The sequence below is a fragment of the Leucoraja erinacea genome, chromosome 4, assembly GCF_028641065.1.
Source record: "Leucoraja erinacea ecotype New England chromosome 4, Leri_hhj_1, whole genome shotgun sequence".
Taxonomy (NCBI): domain Eukaryota; kingdom Metazoa; phylum Chordata; class Chondrichthyes; order Rajiformes; family Rajidae; genus Leucoraja; species Leucoraja erinaceus.
In genome coordinates, this window is record NC_073380.1 from 4,967,962 (window position 1) to 4,989,506 (window position 21,545).

The 21,545-nt window shown below is 45.5% G+C and overlaps 1 protein-coding gene across 1 annotated transcript in view; it reads right to left on the reverse strand.

Moving 5' to 3' along the window:
• zc3h3 (zinc finger CCCH-type containing 3) overlaps positions 1-21,545 on the reverse strand; it is a 169,441-nt gene that overhangs the window by 95,571 nt on the left and 52,325 nt on the right. The window contains exon 4 of the mRNA XM_055633573.1: positions 4,371-4,530. Within this exon, the coding sequence (XP_055489548.1) occupies positions 4,371-4,530 (160 nt within the window). The remainder of the gene's footprint in view (positions 1-4,370; positions 4,531-21,545) is intronic.

The window sequence follows — 21,545 nt, forward strand, 5'->3', positions numbered from 1 at the left end:
AGTGTTGCCGGCGTATTTGCCTCTTTGATTCCCTAAGACAAAATCAAGCATGAAACAAACTAACGACAACCCGGTTTGGAATCTCTCCGGTTATATTAACATGGGTGCAGTCTCCGGTTGACATATTCTGCCACACGGTTTACAGAACAAATCCTATTTGACCCTTTGCTGGCAAATTGGTCTATAGCATGCTCAAATGCTGCCTTGGGCTTTTTTGGTTCTGGAAAAGCTAATTGTGAAGTTTTGAACTTCCTCAGGATCGACTTGATCAATCTTCCATCATTATCCAATGTATTGGACAAAATCTAGGCGAGATGTCATCTTTCTTTTGTAAGAGTGGTCCCCTCCCCCCCCCCCCCCCCCCCCCCCCACCCTCTCTTTCATAGACGGATCCTTCAAACATGTCTCAATAGACAATAGTTGCAGGAGTCCATTGATCCAGCACCGCCATTCAATATGATCATGGCTGATCATCTAGAATCAATACCCCTTTCCTGCGAATTCCTATAGCCCGAAGAGTTAAATATCAATATCAATATTATTTTATTACATGTCATTTGAACCTCAGTGAGGCTCAAACGAAACTCCGTTTCCATAGCCATATAAGCAAAGACAATTTCCTACAGACATACACACAATTCAATTTACAAAAACATCCATCACAGTGAACCCACTGTGATGGAAGGCAAAGTCTTTTCTCTCCCTGTTTTCCATTTCTCTCCCGATGTCCAAGCCCCAGGCGGGCGATGATAAGTCCCACGGCCACTTTAGGCCACACAGGGCGATGTAGGGCCCCGCTCCCGGTCGTTCAAACCCCGTGACTCGGGCTAGAGAAGACGCGTTGCGGGAGCTCCGGAAAGCAGTCTCTCCACCCGGACCCACGCGCTCCCGATGTCCCGTCAGTCCACAGGACCTGCGGCTGCAGCTGGAACCTCTGGGCTACGTGGTCGAGCCGCAGCAGCGAGTCACCACCGCTCCCCACGCTCCGATACCGGCCAGCCCCACGATGGTAAGTCCGCAGCTCCAAAAGCTCCGTGACTGGAGCCTCCAGGTCGTTCAGGCTGGAGACCGCTCCACGGCGCTAGGCCCCAACGACAACGGAGACCCGACAGGGAAAAGGTCGGGTCTCACGTACAGGGAAGGGATTTTAAAAAGTTCCCCCCCCCCCCCCCCCCCCCCCCCCACCCACACCCTACAAAAAAAACATAAAAAAAAAAAACAAAAAAAAAAAAAAAAAAAAAAAAAAAAAAAAAAAACACAGACAGGCTGTAGGGGCTGCTACAACAGTGAGTCGCACCACCAACCAATCTAATTCTCTCTTGAAAACATCCAGTGAAATGGCCTCCACTGCCTTCTGTGTGGAGTGAGCGAGGTATAATGAGGAGCATAAATAGGGGAGACAGTAGGAACCTATTCCCCATAGGATAGGTACCTTTACTAGAATGCCACAAGGATGTGGCCAGGATAATAGGTGTAGGAGTAGGCCATTCGGCCCTTCAAGCCAGCACCACCATTCAATGTGATCATGGCTGATCATCCCCAATCAGTACCCCGTTCTTGCCTTCTCCCCATATCTCCTGACTCCGTTATCTTTAAAAGCCCTATCCAGTTCTCTCTTGAATGTATCCAGAGAACCGGCCTCCACCGCCCTCTGAGGCAGAGAAAATTCCACAGACTTACAACTCTTCGTGTGAAAAATTGTTTCCTCATCTCAGTTCTAAATGGCTAACCCCTTATTCTTAAACAGTGGCCCCTGTTTCTGGACACAGTCATTGTGTCCTGTAGTTCTGCTCTCGCTCTCCCTCTTCCCAGATGGATAGAGTTCCGCTGTTTCTCCCCACCAGCCTCCCTATCCAACATATCATTCTCCACATTCCTGCCACCTTCAACATGATTGGATTGGATTGGTTTGAGTGTTATTGTCATTGCACTTTTCAGTGCAACAAAATGGTTTAGCCTGCAGTCATAACATAGAATAAATAACAAAACAAACACTCAACACAGTTTAAAGTCCCAAAGTCATTGTCTCTTCCCTCCTTGATCTCCCTCTGCGCTGAGGCAATCCAAGCCTCCGATGTTGTGACCCCGCCGGGTGATGGTGTGCGAGTCCCGCGGCTGAATCTGTGCTCCGCAAACGGGCCGGTTGAAACTCCGCGGCCCGGGGCGGTCGAAGCTGCCGAAGCTGCCGCCCTCCAGTCTAGCGGACGCAGCTGTAGTTGCGGGAGCTCCGGAAAAACAGGTCACCAACCTGTATGCTCCCGACGATGTCGTCCACTGGCCCGCGGCCGAGCCTCCGAGGTTCCAAAGTCGGGTCGGAGGTTGGGTCGCACCCGCAACCACAGCCCCGAAGTCGGCCAGCCTCGCGTTGGTAAGTCCTGGCTGGCTCTGCCTCCGGAGCTTCGAGGTCGGTCGCAGTTGGCGGCCGCCAGCTCCGCGATAGGCCTCAGCGCAGATGGACACGGAGACGGGGGATACGGCAAGAAAGGTCTCATCCCCCCCCCGAAGGAAGAGTCAAAAACATGTTACACCCACCCCCCCACACCTAAATAAACCAAAATAAACTGTAACAACGGGACAAAAGAAAGCAAGAAAAGAAAAGACAAACGGACTGCAGGCGGGCCGCAGCTGCAAGGCAGCGCCACCACTGCTCCCACCGCCAGTCACATTTTCCCATCCCCAGTCCTTTCCGTCTTCTCCAGAGACCGCTCCCTCCACAACATGGGTCGACTGCGCTTGTATTCACTGGAATTTAGAAGGATGAGAGCGGATCTTATAGAAACATCTAAATATCTTAAAGGATTGGACAAGCGAGATGCAGGAAAAATGTTCCCGATGTTGGGGGAGTCCAGAACCAGGGGTCAAAGTGTAAGAATAAGGGGTCGGCCATTTAGGACTGAGATGAGGAAAAACTTCTTCACCCAGAGTGTTGTGAATCTGTGGAATTCTCTGCCACAGAAGGCAGTGGAGGCCAATTCACTGGATGTTTTCAAGAGAGAGTTAGATTTAGCTCTTAGGGCTAAAGGAAACAAGGGATATGGAGAGAAATCAGGAACGGGGTACTGATTTTAGATGATCAGCAATTATCATATTGAATGGCGGTGCTGGCTCGAAGGGCCGAATGACCTATTCCTGCACCTATTTTTCTGTTTCTATTTTTCTAACTTCTTGTTGCTCATCCCTTCCCCAAGCCGCCCCCTCTCCAGGTACCTTCCCATGCAACCACAGGAGATGCAACACTTGTCACGATACCTCCTCCCTCACATCCATCCAGGGACCCAGCAGTCTTTCCAGGATACACCTTCTCTAACCTTATCTATTGCATTTGGTGCTCCCAATGTGGTTTCCTTTAACATTGGAGTGAGCAAATGTAGACAAGTCAGCTCCTCGCATACACCGGACTAGCTCTAGCTAGCAGGAATTGCACCTAGCCCGGTTATTTCAGCATAATAACCACCTTTAAAAGACATTTGATGGCAATGTGACGGTAAACACATTGGAATACTCAGGACAGTAGTTTGGTATCTTCATACATTAAAGGCTCAAGAGACCACACATGGAGTCATCCAGCACAGAAACAGGCCCTTCAGCATATCTCGCCCATGCCAACCAAGATGCGCAGTTTAGTTTAGTTCAGTTTATTGTCACGTGTACCGAGGTTTTGTTGCGTGTTAACCAGTCAGCGGAAAGATAATATGTGATTATAATCGATCCATTTACATTGTACAGATACATGGTAAGGGAATAACGTTCAGTGCAAGGTAAAGCCAGTAAAGTCTGATCAAGGGTAGTCCGAGGGTCACCAATGAGGTGGATAGTAGTGCAGGACCGCTCTCTAGTTGGGGTAGGATGATTCAGTTGCCTGATAACAGCCGGGAAGAAACTGTCCCTGAATCTGGAGGTGTGCGTTTTCACACTTCTGTACCTCTTGCCCGATGGGAGAGGGGAGAAGCGGGAGTGGCCAGGGTGTGACTGGTCCTTGATGATGCTGCTGGCCTTGCCGAGGCAGCGTGAGGTGTAGATGGAGTCAATGGAAGGGAGATTGGTTTGTGAGATGGTCTGGGCTGAGTTCACAATTCGCTGCAATTTCTGGCTCGAAGGGCCGAATGGCCTCCTCCTGCATCTATTTTCTATTTTCTATGTAAATTGAAGAGGAGACACAAGAGGCTGCAGAAGCTGGAATCATGAGTAAAACACAAAGTGCTGGAATCAACGTCTTCAGGGAACATCTGTGGAGACAATGGTTGGAGCTGTTCCCAAACCAAGCTGACTTAGCAACCAGGCAAACTTATTGAAGTTGCCGACTGACAGGTTATTAAAGCAGCATACGATTAAACCACATACACACAGTTGGTTCAGGAACATGAGATTACCTTGCGCAGGAATTGTTGAGCTTCTTCGTTTTCCAGAAATTGCCATACGAGGCTGCCGGCAAAGAACTATTCCAGCCTGCATTCTTCTTCACTATTTTGTACCTTGTATTGATTAGCCTGTTGCTTGAAGGGCTTCTCACTGGGAATAAAGAATTAAAACCTGTGTAAAAATAAAAATAATATTTAATAACAAAAATATGTGCATGAATATAGCAATGAAGGCAAAAACACTAGTTAAAAACACTTGCTATGATCTGCTACCCTAGTGTGTTCTGGTTTACTTTAGAGATACAGAACGGAAACTGATCCGTGCCGACCCGCGATCGCCCTGTACACTGGCACTATCCTACACACCAGATACAATTTACAATTTTGGCCCAACGAGTCCATGCCGACCGGCAATCCTCGCACACTAACATTATCCTACACACACTAGGGACAATTTACACTTATACCAAGCCAATTGATCTACAAACCTGCACGTCTTTGGAGTGTGGGAGGAAACCGAAGATCTCGGAGAAAAACCCACGCAGGTCACAGGGAGAAGGTACAAACTCCGTACAGACAGCATCCGTAGTCAGGATGGAACCCGGGCCTCTGGCGCAGTGAGGCAGCAACTCTACCACTGTGCCACTGTCTGCTTTTAGACTAGGTATCCAGAATTGATTGGGTTGATCTAAAATTGTGACAAGCAGTGCAACTGATATTAATGCTCTGGAATGATGGTGAGAGAAACACTATTGATTCATGTACGAGTAGGCCATTCGGCCCTTCAAGCCAGCACTGCCATTCAATGTGATCATGGCTGATCATCCCCAATCAGGGAAATGAAACCATGGCATCTAAAGATACAGCCATGATCCCAATGAACGGCGGTGCTGGCTCGAAGGGCCGAATGGCCTCCTCCTGCATCTATTTTCTATGTAAATTGAAGAGGAGACACAAGAGGCTGCAGAAGCTGGAATCATGAGTAAAACACAAAGTGCTGGAATCAACGTCTTCAGGGAGCATCTGTGGAGACAATGGGCACGTGACATTTTGGGTCAGGACCTTTGTTCAGACTAGATAGACACAAAAAACTGGAGTTACTCAGCAGGTTAGGCAGCATCTCTGGAAAGAAGGAATGAGTGATGTTTCGGGTCGAGACCCTTCTTCAGACTGAGAGTCAGAGGAAAGGGAAATGGAGAGAAGGTGAGCACAAAATGCTGGAGCAACTCAGCAGGTCAGGCAGCATCTCTGGAGAGAAGGAATGAGTGATGTTTCGGGTCGAGACCCTTGTTCAGACTGAGAGTCAGGGGAGTGGGTGGGACAGAGATAGAATGTAGTCGGGGACCCGGTATGGAAAACGTCGTCCTGGGCGCAGATGCGGCGTAGACGGAGGAATTGGGAGAAGGGGATGGAGTTTATACAGGAAACAGGGTGGGAAATGGAGAGATATAGATGGTGAAATAGAGCGACATGTTCAGACTGATGGAATGAGTCTGAAGCAGGTGAATTCAATCTAGATACAGGTCAGTCAGTTAACAAAATTAGATTGTTAACCTGAAATGGCCTCTGGATATGGAGAGGTTGATTTGGATGTGGAGAGGATGTTTCCACTGTTGGGAGAGTTTAGGGCCAGAAGGCATGGTCTTATAATTAAAGGAAGTATCATTAGAAAGGAGATGAGGAGGAGTTTCTTTAGTCAGAGTGTGATATATCAGCGGAATTCATTGCCACAGACGGCTGTGGAGGCCAAGTCATTGGGTCATTTTAAGGTGGAGATTGACAGATTCTTGATTAGTATGAGTGTCAGGGGTTATGGGGAGAAGGTAGGAGATTTGAGGTTAGGAGGGAGAGATAGATCAGTCAAGACTGAGACAATGGGCTGAATGGCCTCATTCTGCTCCTATCGTCATTTATGAACTTGCCTTGGCCTCCTTTGACCACGGTCTAAGTTTTAATATTTTTTAAATGGGTACAAGAAATAGTAGCCTAGATAGAAGCTCACGTCCCCTAGCAACAGTCACTACTATTGCTGATCCGGTACTTTATCAATTTTCTCCACTGATTTTCTTAATGCTCGGTCGCATCATGTACCGTGTTCCTACAGCGCTGGCTTTAGTACATTTCCTGTCAGGTTGGGAATGATTGCACTGACTTCTGAGATTAATGCTGCTCAAGCTGAAGCACTGGTCGGTCTCCGGCAGGAAAGGCTGCGCCAATCCAGATGGTTGGCCGTGAGGAGGGGGCGAAGATGCGACTCGGAGGAAAGACGCATCTTTGCCAAGGTAGTGACTGAGAAAACAGTTTCCCCCTTCCCCCGCCCCACCACCCACATAAAAAAGACAAAAAGACCTCCAAAAACAAACTTCTAGACAGAATTAAAATAACATAAAGGATGAAAGGACAGACAGCTGCAGGCGAGGCTGCCACACTCGATGGCGTTACCACTCGGAATGACTTGGCAGCGGTAGAGTTGCTGCCTTGCAGCAATTACAGTGCCAGAGACCCGGGCTCGATGCAGGCTAGAGTTTGTATGTTCCCTCTGAGAGCTAGATTTAGCTCAGGGCTAAAAGAATCAAGGGATGTGGGGAAAAAGCTGGAACGGGTACTGATTTTAGATGATCAGCCATGATCATATTGAATGGCAGTGCTGGCTCGAAGGGCCGAATGGTCTACTCTTGCACATATTTTCTATATTTCTATGTAACTGTGTGGGTTTTCTGCGAGATATTCGGTTTCCTCCCACACTTCAAAGACGTGCAGGTTTGTAGGCAAATTGGCTTGGTCTAAATTTAAATTGTCCATAGTGTGTTAGTGTGCGGGGATCGCTGGTCGGTGCGGACTCGGTGGGCCGAAGGGCCAGTTTCTACTGTTAGTTTAGTATCTCTAAACTAAACTACCTCGGACAATAAACTAATCTAACAACAGTGGCTCTGTATGGGAGTTCCTCGTTGACAACATACAGCACAATCGCAGTGGCACTGCATCTCTGTTTAACTATTGTTTGTTATAAAAGGCTACAATTCCACAATGGCACATATCACTCTGATCAAGTGCTCACATTTTTATTACAAGTAATATTCAGAGCTGCCGTTATCAGTGGAGAACACACCGCAGACCGTTGAGGTCAGGCCTAATGACTAATCGATCTCATTAGATTCTCCTAATTAAGAACATTATTGCAGCAAGACAGGGAGAGCAATACTGTGCCGGTGTTATTTGAACATGTTATGAATACAATTCATCAGCGCGAGGGAAAAAAAATGATAGTGGCTCATCGGCAGTGCAGGTAGAAAGTGCTGAAGTTGCAGACTGAGAGCGATGCCAATGCACGGGCTGCTACTCACAAAGCTCTCCGTATGTCACCGCCATACAGACACAACCCCAAACGCACACAGATAATAAATACCCCTGCTGAGGGCACGACACACCATTAAGCCAAAGGGTGGCACGGTGGCGCAGCGGTAGAGTTACTGCCTCACAGCGGCAGAGATGCTGACTGCGGGCCCTGTCTGTACGGACCTGCGTGGGTTTTCCCCGTGACCTGCGTGGGTTTTCTCCGAGAACTTCGGTTTCCTCCCACACTCCAAAGACGTAAAGTTTTATAGGTTAATTGGCTTGGTATAAATGCAAATTGTCCCTAGTGTGTGTGTAGGATAGTGTTAGGTTGCGGGGATCACTGGACGGTGCGGACTCGGTGGGCCGAAGGGCCTGTTTCCGCGCTGTATCTCTAAGCTAAACTCAGATCAGATTTCAGATTCAGATTCAACTTTAATTGTCATTGTCAGTGTACAGTACAGAGACAACAAAATGAAATAAACTAAACCCATGGTCCAAGCTCTGCGGTGTGGGAACGAGGACGGCATGAGATCGTCCACATTCCCAATATTTGAACGGGTCACGTGACTATAAATGCGAGGCAGTGCAGAAGAAACTGCTGCACTCCAGCACTATCGCACACCACAATGAGAGGCAATGCCGCTGAGAGAGGAAACAGATAAAGAGCTGATCACATGGTCTATTTCTGCAGGGATGGTAGGTGGCAAGTGGAGCTCGGAAGCAGTTGGCATGGACTGAGCGGGCAAATTATACATGGGATCAAGCACCAATACATGTGATTGTCATGCTCCAGCATCAGTCTCCTAGTGGAATGGCTGTAACTAACAAACAATATCTGCAGTTTCCTATTCCCCAAAAGCTTCTGTATTTGCAGTTCATAGAACATAGAACGGAAACAGATCCTTCAGCTCATCTCATCCATACTGACCAGGGCACCCCATCTAAGTTAGTCCCGTTTGCCTGCACTTGATCCATATGTCTCTAAACCCGTCCCATTCATGTACCTGCTGTCTGTGCTGTACATGATGCCCAAGTTAAACTGATCGCCACTACCCGCAAGGGATCCATCTACCATTCCCTGCAAAGAGACAAAATGCTGGAGTAACTCAGCGGGTCATGCAGCATCTCTGGAGAAAAGGAATGGGTAGTGTTTCGGGTCGGACCCAAAACGTCACCTATCCATGTTCTCCACAGATGCTGCCTGACCCGCTGAGTTACTCCAGCACTCTGTGAAACGTTACCTATCCATGTTCTCCACAGATGCTGCCTGACCCGCTGAGTTACTCCAGCACTCTGTGAAACGTCACCTATCCATGTTCTCCACAGATGCTGCCTGACCCGCTGAGTTACTCCAGCATTTTGTGTCTATCATCATAATGAACCAGCATTGTATCGGGCCGAAACTCTTCTGGAAATAGGCAACGTTTCGGGCTGAAACGTTGCCTATTTCCTTCACTCCATAGAGGCTGCCTGACCCGCTGAGTTGCTCCAGCACTCTGTGAAACGTCACCTATCTATGTTCTCCACAGATACTGCCTGACCAGCGCTGAGTTACTCCAGCACTCTGTGAAACGTCACCTATCCATGTTCTCCACATAGATGCTGCCTGACCCGCTGAGTTACTCCTGCACTCTGTGAAACGTCACCTATCCATCTTGTTCACAGATGCTGCCTGACGCGTTGAGTTACTCCGGCATTCTGTGTCTAATTTGCAGTTCCTTCCTACCATTCTTCACACATCCATGTACACGTCTAAAAGTATCATAAATGCCACTAACGCATCTGCCTCCATCACCACCCCAGGCAACCTGTTCCAGGCACCCACCACCCTCTGTGTAAAAAAATCTCCTTACACATCTTTCAATTTTGTCCCTCTCACCTTAAAGTTTGGCCGTCTTTCAAAATCAAATTCCTATTGCTAAACACGTCTGTGTAATCCATAGGAAATGCAATAAAATTGACAATTGCAAGAAATAGATATATTGATCTATTTTGATCTATGATTAGATACAAAGATAAAAGGAGAAAAAAGAATGCAGAATAAAGTAATGGCATTTTAAAATGAAACGACATATTAAGATAACACAGGACTAGTAGCACAGTGGGACAGCAGTAGAGCTGTTGCCTTATTGTGCCAGAGACCCGGGTTGGATCCTGACTATGGGTGCTGTTTGTAAGGAGTTAGATCTCCCGGTGACCTAGTGTGTGTGGGCCTCCCCCCACACCCCAAAGATATACAGGTTTGTAGGTTCATTGGCCACTGTTATTGTCCCTAGTGTGTAGGATAGAGCTGGTGTACAGGGTAATCGCTGGTTAGTGTGGACTTGGTGGATCGAAGGGCCTGTTACCACACTGTATTTCTGAACAATTGCAGGTAAAAGATATATTGATCTATTTTGATCTATAATTCAATATAAAACAGATAAGAAGAAAAAGAGTGCAGGGTAAAGTAATGGCTTATTAAAACGAAATGGCAAGTTAAGGTGTAAAAAAAACAGGATTTGGACACAGCCAAGTGGTGATCCTGGGCTCATTCTGGTGTCAGGCTGAACGTGTAAGAGTTTGCTACATCCAAAAGGATGCACAATGAAATTGCTTTCTTCTGTCGCCACCCATCTCCATAGGGACAAGAGTCTACAGCAGAAAACTGTTCACAATTTTGCAAACTCACTCCGAAAGGCTGCTGCAGAAATGTGACTGTCACACTCCAGAGTTACTGCAAGCAGATCAATTCCTTTTTTTTCCCATGCAGTTTGAAAAAGAGTCAATGATGTCACATTTCTATTTGCCTGAAGTACAAGATTCTACAGGAACTGATAATGGCCAGGAGGCCTAACAAACTCACCCCTTGCTGAAGCACGGCAGTGTGAAGTGTAAGAGCTGTATGCTCCACACTCCAAGACCTTTCTGTAATGAAGTGCCAAGTTGCAGTCTAGTGCTTAGCTGTGGTTAACCAAACTATAGTTTGTAAAACAAATCATAATGACTTCTTTACTTTGCTACTAGTTTATTAAACTAAAATCATCAATGGTCCTTGAATGGTTTCATCCATGTAATTACTTTCAAGGAATCATGCACATGGATTCTAAGGTCTTTGAGGTCATCCATATATTCCAATACTACTCTAAATACACACACACACGATTTCATGCTTCCTAAACACAAAGATGTATACACGCCGACATTAAGTCCTACAGTGAAAGATAACTAGCTACGTGGTGCAGGACTAAAACTCCCAGCCAGACCTTGTCTGCTTGGACCTGTGACAAGGGGTCATTTTGTGCAGAGCATCATGCTCTGGACAGTGACTAGGCCTTCAATATGTTAGAGAGGGTAATGTAAGCTGGTAGTGTACCTAGCTTACATTATGGGCCTACAATTGCTCGAGTTTAGAACAGGGGTTCCCAACCTTTTTCGTCCCGTTTAACCCCGGCAACTTTAATAGCACATAACAATGTTACTTCACTTATTTATGAACAGCTAATGATGAACAGATACCGGTGTACCAGAACCAAACACAGTCAGTCAATGAGAAAAAATATGTACACATCCAGAATCAACAAATTTACCCCCTGAGTAGGCGAAGTTTAGCCCAGGTTGGGATCCGTTGGTTTAGAAGGATGAGGAGGATCTCAATGAAACTCATGGAATACTGAAAGGCTTGGATAGAGTGGGTGTAGACAAGATGTTTCCACTAGTGGGATAGTGTAAGACCAGAGGGCACAGCCTGAAAATGAAAGGATGTACCTTTAGAAAGGAGATGAGGGGGAATTTCTTTAGCCAGAGGGTGGTGAATCTGTGGAATTCATTGCCACAAGCGGCTGTGGAGGCCAAGTCCATGGATATTTTTAGGCAGAGATTGACAGATTCTTGATGAGTACGGGTGTCAAGGGTTATGGGAAGAAGGCAAGAGAATGGGGTTGAAGGGAAAGATAGATCCACCACAATTAACTGGTGGAGGAGACTGGATGGGCTGAATGGCCTAATTCTGCTCCTATGATTTAACAACTTGCCACTGCCTTCTTTGCTTTTTTCGCTGTGATATATATTCATGGAAGTTAAAACTCATGTTTTCATTCAAAAAGATAACCGAAATGTAAATTATTCCAATATGAAAGTAAACAGTATAATTTAAAACCTATGGCCTATTTTAAACATTTGCTTCCCAGAATCTCACTGAAACTAATGGGAAACTACTGGAGACCCCATGGACATCAGTGGAAGCACGACCTTATGGATATGGCCTTCTGAAGTTGTATGTATTCCAAACAGATACACTACTGATAGACTGCATCCAAGGACCAAAGCAGTCTTTCCAGGTGTGGCAGAGGTTCACCTGTATCTCCTCCAACCTCATCTATTGCATCCGCTGCTCTAGATGTCAGCTGCTCTACATCGGTGAGACCAAGCTCAGGCTTGGCGATCGCTTCGCCCAACACCTCCGCTCGGTTCGCAATAACCAATCTGATCTCCCGGTGGCTCAGCACTTCAACTCCCCCTCCCATTCCGAATCCGACCTTTCTGTCCTGGGCCTCCTCCATGGCCAGAGTGAGGACCACCGCAAATTGGAGGAGCAGCACCTCTTATTTCACTTGGGCAGTTTACACCCCAGCGGTATGAACATTGAATTCTCTAATTTCAGGTAGTCCCTGCTTTCTCCCTCTTTCCCCTCCCCTTCCCAGCTCTCCCACAGCCCACTGTCTCCGCCTCTTCCTTTCTTCTTCCCGTTGCCCCCGCCCCTACATCAGTCCAAAGAAGGGTCTTGACCCGAAATGTCACCTACTCCTTCGCTCCATAGATGCTGCCTACATAGGTGAGTTTCTCCAGCATTTTTGTCTACCTTCGATTTTTCCAGCATCTGTAGTTCTTTCTTAAACACTACTGAAAGACGCTCTCAGCCAAGAGAGGAAAGGGTTAAATTCACAGAAAGCTAATATCTGGTCCACCGGCTGGTCATTAATACAGTAGCATATTTCCAGTCCATTAAGATGATAGATCGGTGCTGTCAGCAATCCATGTGCAGTACAGTGCAGAACCCATGTAAGGGTTTCAACTCTCCCTCCTGTTTTACACCACTTAACGGCCATACAGTTGGACGAGACAAAGCCACTTGGAGCACCTGTCAGAGACCTATTAAGGGAAAGATTGAGATCCTACTGCATGCAAACTTACTGAGACAACGTTAAGGGGCTGATTTTGATCATTATTGCTGGAGAGGAATCGACCAGCCCCTGACATTTTACCTATCTGCACAAAATGTTTGTGCTTTGCAGTCTTGCAGTCTGACAGTCAATAGACAATAGGTGCAGGAGTAGGCCATTCGGCCCTTCGAGCCAGCACCGCCATTCAATGTGATCATGGCTGATCATCCACAATCAGTACCCCGTTCCTGCCATATCCTTTCCATATGCCTTAACTCCGCTATCCCTAAGAGCCCTATCTAAGCTGCATTAGATTGTTTTGCAGTGGTTATTGTGGGTGTCGAAAGGGGCTACTACAATCCAAAAATGGAATAATGGCAAGCAATACAGAACATAGCAATGTTACAAAATTTTGAGATTTAAAAAATCAAGTCTGCAATTTATCCCATCAGATAAAGCATAACAATAAGTTTAATTTGACACCAAATTCACTTTCATATCTCATTATCGTATTAAAAAAGTTATGACCATTTTCATACTCGGAAATTAGCATCTTGTTCCCTATTGATTTTCAATGGACATTACAAAAAAGCTGTGATCTTGGATAGTCAAACGCCCATTTCTTAAGGAAAGATTAACATTTTTAAATAGCCTAAGTATCCAAAGATTATTCACAAATAATTCACAATATAACATGATTTTTATATCTAATTTACATTAATTTATAGGCCAAAGGGAAGGAATTTAGTGTTCAATTGCTGTAAATAAATGCCCATTTAAATCGGCTTTCTAGTGGGTTCATGTGGAACGCGCTGGTTTAGAACGTTGACATAGCGCTGGATTAGTGCCCTCAAATGCCGAGAAAAATACTGCGGGATATAAAAAGCCCAAAATGAACCACTCGCTATAGATAACTTGATATATAGGGTTATATATATGCCCCATTTAATGTAAAAATAAGGTACATACCTTTAATTGTTTGCTTTATAAAACCCTGGGGCTGCGAGAGGTTGCGGAATCAGAGAGTAATTTTAAAACTATTAGAACTATATTATCGAGGCCTATAAAACTAATAATACCTTTTGCGACCGGGTCTTGCAGCGATTTATCGTTAATGATTTACTAGGCTGAACATGTGCGATTAGTACAGCCTAGTAAAAATCGCGTTTAAAACCCGCCCCCTCCAAACAGCGCCAAAATCGCCGACATGGCTGAGGGCAGATTCCTAATGACGATTCAGGTAGGTTTTGTAACATACCTACAGAACACGCATATGCCTCTGGCATGATTTCATTGCTTGACTATAACTAGCTATTGGTCAATATAGACAAAAGTGCTGGAGAAACTCAGCGGGTGCAGCAGCTTCTATGGAGCGAAGGAAATAGGTAACGTTTCGGCCCGAAACGTTGCCTATTTCCTTCGCTCCATAGATGCTGCTGCACCCACTGAGTTTCTCCAGCACTTTTGTCTACCTTCGATTTTCCAGCATCTGAAGTTCCTTCTTGAACACTATTGGTCAATATACCTGCTTTCCACTCTACTTTGTGAGAAGCTTGGACATGTCCACAAGGATTCTCTCAAACTGTGTGGCAAAAATGTGTTCTGACGATGCATCTCAACCTGATCGGGCAACGTTTGTGCTCTTGACCACCTGAACGTGCAGAGAGTGGTGAGCACAGGCCAGGCCGTCACTTCCGTCCATCCAGTCGGCCTTCACAGTGAATTGCTTCACGAAGGCAAGGATCCCGTTTCTCTCTTCTACCTTCTGGGAGAAGGTATAGATGCCTGAAAGCTCAGATGGCCAAGCAGTCCAATGACAGATGATTCTAGGGCGGCACAGTGGGTAAATCATCTGCCTCACAGCATCAGAGACCTGGGTTCAATCCTGGCCTTGGGTGCTGTGTGTGTGTGAAGTCTGCATGAACTTTCCTCCGGTTCAGGTTTGTAGGTCAAGTGGCCACTGTAAATGCTGGAAAGATGGAAGGTAGACAAAAATGCTGGATAAACTCAGCGGGTGAGACATGCAAGGATTGCATGAGGCTGCCTCACCCGCTGAGTTTCTCCAGCATTTTGTCTACCTTCTGCGAACACGTGATTTGATGCCTGCCAACCGGGGCGGGATCCATGTGTACACGTAATAGATGTGGCCCGCCATCTGCTCACAGGCAGGCGTCCTGGCCCCTAAGCAGAACAAGGTTGCCCACCCCTGCTGTAGAGCATGGATGGATAGATGACGTTTTGGGTCAAGACCTTCCTTTAGACTGTTTCAATAGGTGATCTTTCGGGATGGGACTCTTCAGACTGATTCGATTTGAATCAGAATCTGAACAGTGCAACTGTTGATGTTATGTGCTGAGCAATAGCAAGTGACGGTGTCACTGGGCGGAAATCTACAAATTACTGTTTATAACAAGCTCGAAGAAGGGAACCAAGCAGAAACTTCCTCTGCCCATTCCTCCACAAATGCTGCCTGACCTGCTGAGTTGGCCAAGCCATGTACTATCCACACCTGTGTAATCCACCATGAGACATTCATTAAAGGTGTCCAATAACCGTCAGCATTCCCACCACCGTGTTTCAATAGGCAGCTCAATAAATTGTTGGCAGGAAACACGGAACTGTCATTCCGGTCAGAAGTTTGCGTTGAAACTTTTAATCATTTCTTAAAACAATGAGATCTGGCACTTTTACCAAATCATCGCAAGCATGAAGTCACTAACTAAGATTGACTTGAATGCCTTTTCATTTGTGGGAACTGTTATTTTTCCCTGCACAGAATATATTCATCAAAAGTAGCAGGCTGGAAAAACATCAAGCCACAACAGTGTGATGGAGATGAATTAACATCAGTACATGTGGTTATTAACCCAGGAGGGATTTCACAGATCCTGCTGCTTTAACTAGGTGTTGTCAAACTCACTTGTTTGAAGTCGCAAGTTCAGCATCTTCTCCAGGGGAATTTTTCCTTCCCTGTTTAAAGGACAACTAAAGTTGTGCGTGGCCTGGGTACAAAATACTTATGTGGAATAACAATCTTGTATTTTGCATCTCTCCATGCATATTGCAGTAGGACTAGGTGACTTCACAACACTGCTCCACCATTTAGTAAGGACATGTGCAATCTTGGTGGAACCTCAACTCTGCATTCTTGCACACCTCATTAACCTTTCACTGCATGCTAATCAAGAATTTATTTAATTTTATCTTAAAAATATTCAAAGATTTTACAACACTACCTTGTCAGGAAGGCACTTCCAATGATTCTCAACCTTTAGTAAGAAAAACAAATCTTATCCCTCTCTTCAATGGATGATCCTTTTTAAGAAAGAAACCTGTGGTTCTATGTGCAAGAAGGAACTGTTTAAACCAAAGATAGATACAAAATGCTGGAGTAACACAGCACGTCGAGCAGCATCTCCGGAGAAATGGAATAGGTAATGTTTCGAGTCAACATTCTGAGTCTGTAGAAATGTTACCTATTCCTTCTCTCCAGAGATACTGCCTGACCCGCTGAGTTACTCCAGCACTCTGTGAAACGTCACCTATCCATGTTCTCCAGAGATGCTGCCTGACCCGCTGAGTTACTCCAGCACTCTGTGAAACGTCACCTATCCATGTTCTCCAGAGATGCTGCCTGACCCACTGTGCTTACGCCAGCACTCTGTGAAACGTCACCTATCCATGTTCTCCAGAGATGCTGCCTGACCTCGCTGAGTTACGCCAGCACTCTGTGTCTATCTTCCCCATGTTCTATGATCACCACAGGTAGAAATAACTTCATCACGTTCCCCCATCCACAACCTTCACCATCCAGGCTTGCCAGTGCTTCTAGTTTCCTAGCAGTTTAAAGAGATTGGCATGTCACTGAATTATCTGAACAAACGTCAACAGTTGTGCTCTAGAAAGTATCCTGACTGGATGCATTACGGTCTCGTATAGTAATTACAACACACGGAAATGCAAGAGGCTGCAGCCCGGACTCAGCCCGGTCTATCATGGACACAGCCCTCCTCTCTATTGAAAACGTCTATATGTGGCACTGCCTCAACAAGATCATAAGTGATAGGAGCCGAATTAGGCCATTCGCCGCATTAAGTCTACTCCGCCATTCAATCTTGGCTGATCTATCTCTCCCTCCTAACCCCATTCTCCTACCTTCTCCCCATGACCTCTGACATCCAAACTAATCAAGAATATGGCATCTATCATCATTAATTTGCAACATTCGGCTGCGACACTAAAATGGGTGGTATCATGGACAATGAAGATGGGTATCAAAAATACTGCAGGCTCTTGATCAGCTGGGCAGTCGGATTGAGGAATGGTTAATTGAGTTTAATACTGATAAGTGCGAGGTGTTGCATTTTGGGCAGTCAACTAGGGCAGGACCGACACAGTGAATGGCAGGTAGACAAAAATGCTGGAGAAACTCAGCGGTTGCAGCAGCATCTATGGAGCAAAGGAGATAGGCAACGTTTCGGGCCGAAACCCTAACTATTCAGGTTCATTGTTCTCTGAAAGAGGCAACACAGGTAGATAGGGTTCTCAAGGCAGCTTTACAAAATGTTGGTGACATTGCATATTGGAGTTAGATAAAAATGCTGGAGAAACTCAGCGGGTGAGGCAGCATCTATGGAGCGAAGGAATAGGTGACGTTTCGGGTCGAGACCCTTTTTCAAACTGCATATTGGAGTAATGTGTTCCGTTTTGACCACCTGCTATAGGATAGATGATTTTAAGCTTGAAAGAGTTGAAGAGAAGATCTACAAAGGTCATTTACTGGGAGAGGCTGAGCAGGCTAGGACTTTATTTTTTGGAGCACAGGCGGCTGGCTGAGCAGTAATCTTATAGAAGTGTACAAGATCATGAGGGGAATAGATAGGGTGAATGTATAGTCTTTTACCTAGGGTTGGGGAATCAAAAGCCACTGGACATGGGTTTAAGGTGAGAGGGGTAAGATTTTAATACAAATCTGAGGGGTAACTTTTACACGTTGGGTATATGAACCAAACAACCAGAGGAGGTAGTTGAGGCAGGAACTTTAACCGTAAAGGCAATTGGACAGGTACGTGGATGGGAAATGTTTAGACATATGGGCAGAATGCAGGCAATGAGGACTAACATAAATGGAGCATGGATGAGTTGGGCCGGAGGGCCTGTTTCCGTGCTGTATGACTGACTCTATTCTAGACAAAGTCTTCCTAATTCTCCATCTAATTGAAGCATAACCTCCTCCCTTGTATTCACTTCCCTGCACAATAAACAATAACTTTGTTAGCATTCTTAATTACTTGCTGCATCTGCAAACTAGACTTTTGTACAAAGACGGATCTTTCCGCATCACAGACCTCTGCAAGTGTACGTACGGCATTCCATTTTAAAAGATGTATTTACGTGGCATATTTTACATTCTCAGGTTTGTCCGCACCCTCTGCACAATTAATTAACCGTCCTCTGAAGTGTGATCACTCATAACGCAGGCCCCATCGTACAAATTAATATGCAATGAATTTGATAAGTAACCTATCCACAGCGAAGGGGCAACTGTTGGCCTAAAACCTGGCAGAACATTTCTAATCTTCTTCAAAAAGAGGCCTGGGATCTTTTAATCCTTCTGGGGTTTTTTAAATGAACATCGATTTAACCACCAAGAAAAACTTTGAGCTAAAAGCATTGTTTTAACATAGCTCAGTAAGTACGTCTTTGCAATAAAATCCAATTGATTGAATGTTCAATCACAGTTGCGGTGGATAATTTAGTCCAGTACTGATTGTGGATGGGTTGCTGAAACAGATGCCAAATGCGTTTGGCACGCTCGCTTGCCTTTCTGGGGAAGGGCATTGAGCATTAAAGTTGAGATATCATGATGCAGCTGTACAGGTTATTGGTGAGACCACACTTGGTGTAGTGGATGCAGCTATAGAAAAGATGTCACTCGCTGGAAAGGGTACAAAAGAGGTTCACCATGATGTTGCCTTGACTTCTGGGCTTGAGTCACAGGGGGAGGTCTGATAAGATGGCATTAATAACCTGGCTTTGTTTCAATAGGTACGGTAAAATTAGGGTGGCAAGGTGGCGCAGTGGTAGAGTTGCTGCCTTACATCGCCAGAGACCCAGGTTCCATCCCGACTACGGGCGCTGTCTGTATGGAGTTTGTACGTTCTCCCCGTGACCTGCGTGGTTTTTCTCCGGTTTCCTCCCACACTCCTAAGACGTGCAGGTTTGTAGGCTAATTGGCTTGTTATAATTGTAAATTGTTTCTAGTGTGTGTAGGATCGTGTTACTGTGCGGGGATCGCTGGTCGGCGCAGATTCGGTGGTCCGAAGGGCCAGTTTCCATGCTTTATCTCTAAACTAAACTAAAATAAATCAATTAAAATAACTGCATTAAATGCATTTGAAAAAGAGTTCTAACCTTCTGCCTTCCTTCACCTGTAAGAATATTTTCAATTTCAGCCCGCTAGCTTTAGATTTTCCAAGAAGGAAAATAGCTTCTTGTCGTCGTCAATGCTGCCAGCTCCCATTAATCACACAAAACATTTGTTCTAGTTTCAGATTCAAATTTGTTTATTGTTATCTACACCCGGCTGCAATAAAGTTCAGTGTTTACATAACGCTCCTAAAATGTACACATGTAGTTAGTGAATGAAACCACAATATAATGGCAAATGCAAAACATCAGAATGGTGCCAAGATTACTGTGTAATCTGACATGCTGCCAAAAGTGCCAAGGAGCAAGCATTGAATAACTGAACGAGGCAGAGCTAAAAGCAATAGCACGAGGCAGCACCTCCAGTGAAGGGGTGTGAAACAGGTGAGATCGACACAAAATGCTGGAGGAACTCAGCGGGTCAGGCAGCATCTCTGGAGAAAAGAAGTTTCGGTACGGAACCCTTCGTCAGCCTGTCGTTGGATCCGGAGTCCAACAGCAGTTCGAAAGAAGCTGTTCTTAAGTCTGAAAGTCTGAGCTTTCAAGCACCTGTAGTTTCTCTCAGGAGAAAAGGGTCAGCTTGACAACAATCCTCGAAGATTCTTCCAGCTTTGATGCAGTTCTTTTAAATTGTCATCTATCTATATTTAAAACTGTGTGTGTGTGTGTGTGTGTGTGTGGTTTCCGCCTGCCTTGTGGGTGCCAGCCTTTGATTTGTTGTTACGCCAACACCAGACGCAGAAACGCCGAGATCCTGGCCATAACGGCTGCTGGCGCCCGCCTCTCGCCTCAAAGACGCCATTTAAAAACAGCCGAAAGAAGCCGCCCCACGACCGCCAGCTGTCTCCCCCCTCTCTGACCGCCCGCCCGCCGCCTCGCTCGGCATCCTCAGGTCTATCCCCGCCCGTGGCCCCCCTCCAGTCCATGCCTGGTGGTAGGGCGATTATGGGGTAAAAGGAGCAAATTAATAATATTAATATATTAACAAGGGGGTTAGTTACCGTGTGTGTGGGGGGGAATAGTTAGTGTGTGTGTGGGGGTGGTTAATGTGTGTGACGCCCAATGCCCCCCCCCCCCCCCCCAACTACACGTTGGGGGAACAGACCCAATGGGTCTGCACTTGGTCTAGTTATTTTTAAATCTGCAATTCCAACCACACGTAGTTGTCCTTGTGCGTAGTATTATTCCGGCAATCTACACTGTATTTGTGTCCTTTTACAATACTGCACACAATAATATGATCACATTTCAAATTCCTTCAAAAAAGTTGACAAGCACTTTATTGGGTTCATGACTAACATAGTATCAACCAAAAATATGAAAAGATAGCATATTGATGGCAAGTTTCTGAAAATAGCATCAGAATACACAAATACATTTTGTATGATTGTTGTCGCATGGTGTCCACCAGTGACCTGGTTGGCACAGTAAGTGCACGTATTTCTTATTCCTTTCTATGTTGATGAATACCATATGGAACAATAAAATGACAAACACCGTTTCCACTTCATTCACCTGTTCATGTGGTAGAATACTGCATTCATCTGAATGGACACCGCAACGCGCGTTACACATCATCCACACAAACGGAAACGTGGCAAGGTTTTTAATGTCACATTTTTAGTGTCCAAAACAGTTTAAGAATAAGGGATAAGCCATTTAGAACGGAGATGGGGAAACTCTTTTTCACACTGAGAGTTGTGAGTCTGTGGAATTCTCTGCCTCAGAGGGCGGTGGAGGATGGTTCTCTGGATACTTTCAGGAGAGAGCTAGAAAGGGCTCTTGAAGATAGCGGAGTCAGGGGATATGGGGAGAAGGCAGGAACGGGGTACTGATTGTGGATGATCACAATGAATGGCGGTGCTGGCTCGAAGGACCGAATGGCCTACCGCACTATTGCCTATAAAATGGTGGTAAAACGAGGAAAATTTGTCTGTTATGAAAAAAGTTTTTGACTTTCGGTCTTGAAGTTATCTAATTTATATCTGTCATTTGTAAGGTTTCACATGATGGGTAGATTTTTGTTAAGAACTGTGTAATAGTGTAAAAACCTGAATAATAATCTTGTTCTTTGAAATCTCTCCAGTATTGTAAAAAGACTCATATAACCCCCAAGATAAAATAAAATATTGTGCTTAGGTATATCTTCAAATTCTGATGTAAAGATGAGATTTCATCCGCCCCTTGACAATCTAATGACGCCTCTATAATCATGTGCTTCTTTCTACATTGTTTACAACGTCACCCAGTTTTGCAACATCAGCAAACGTTGATACAGGGC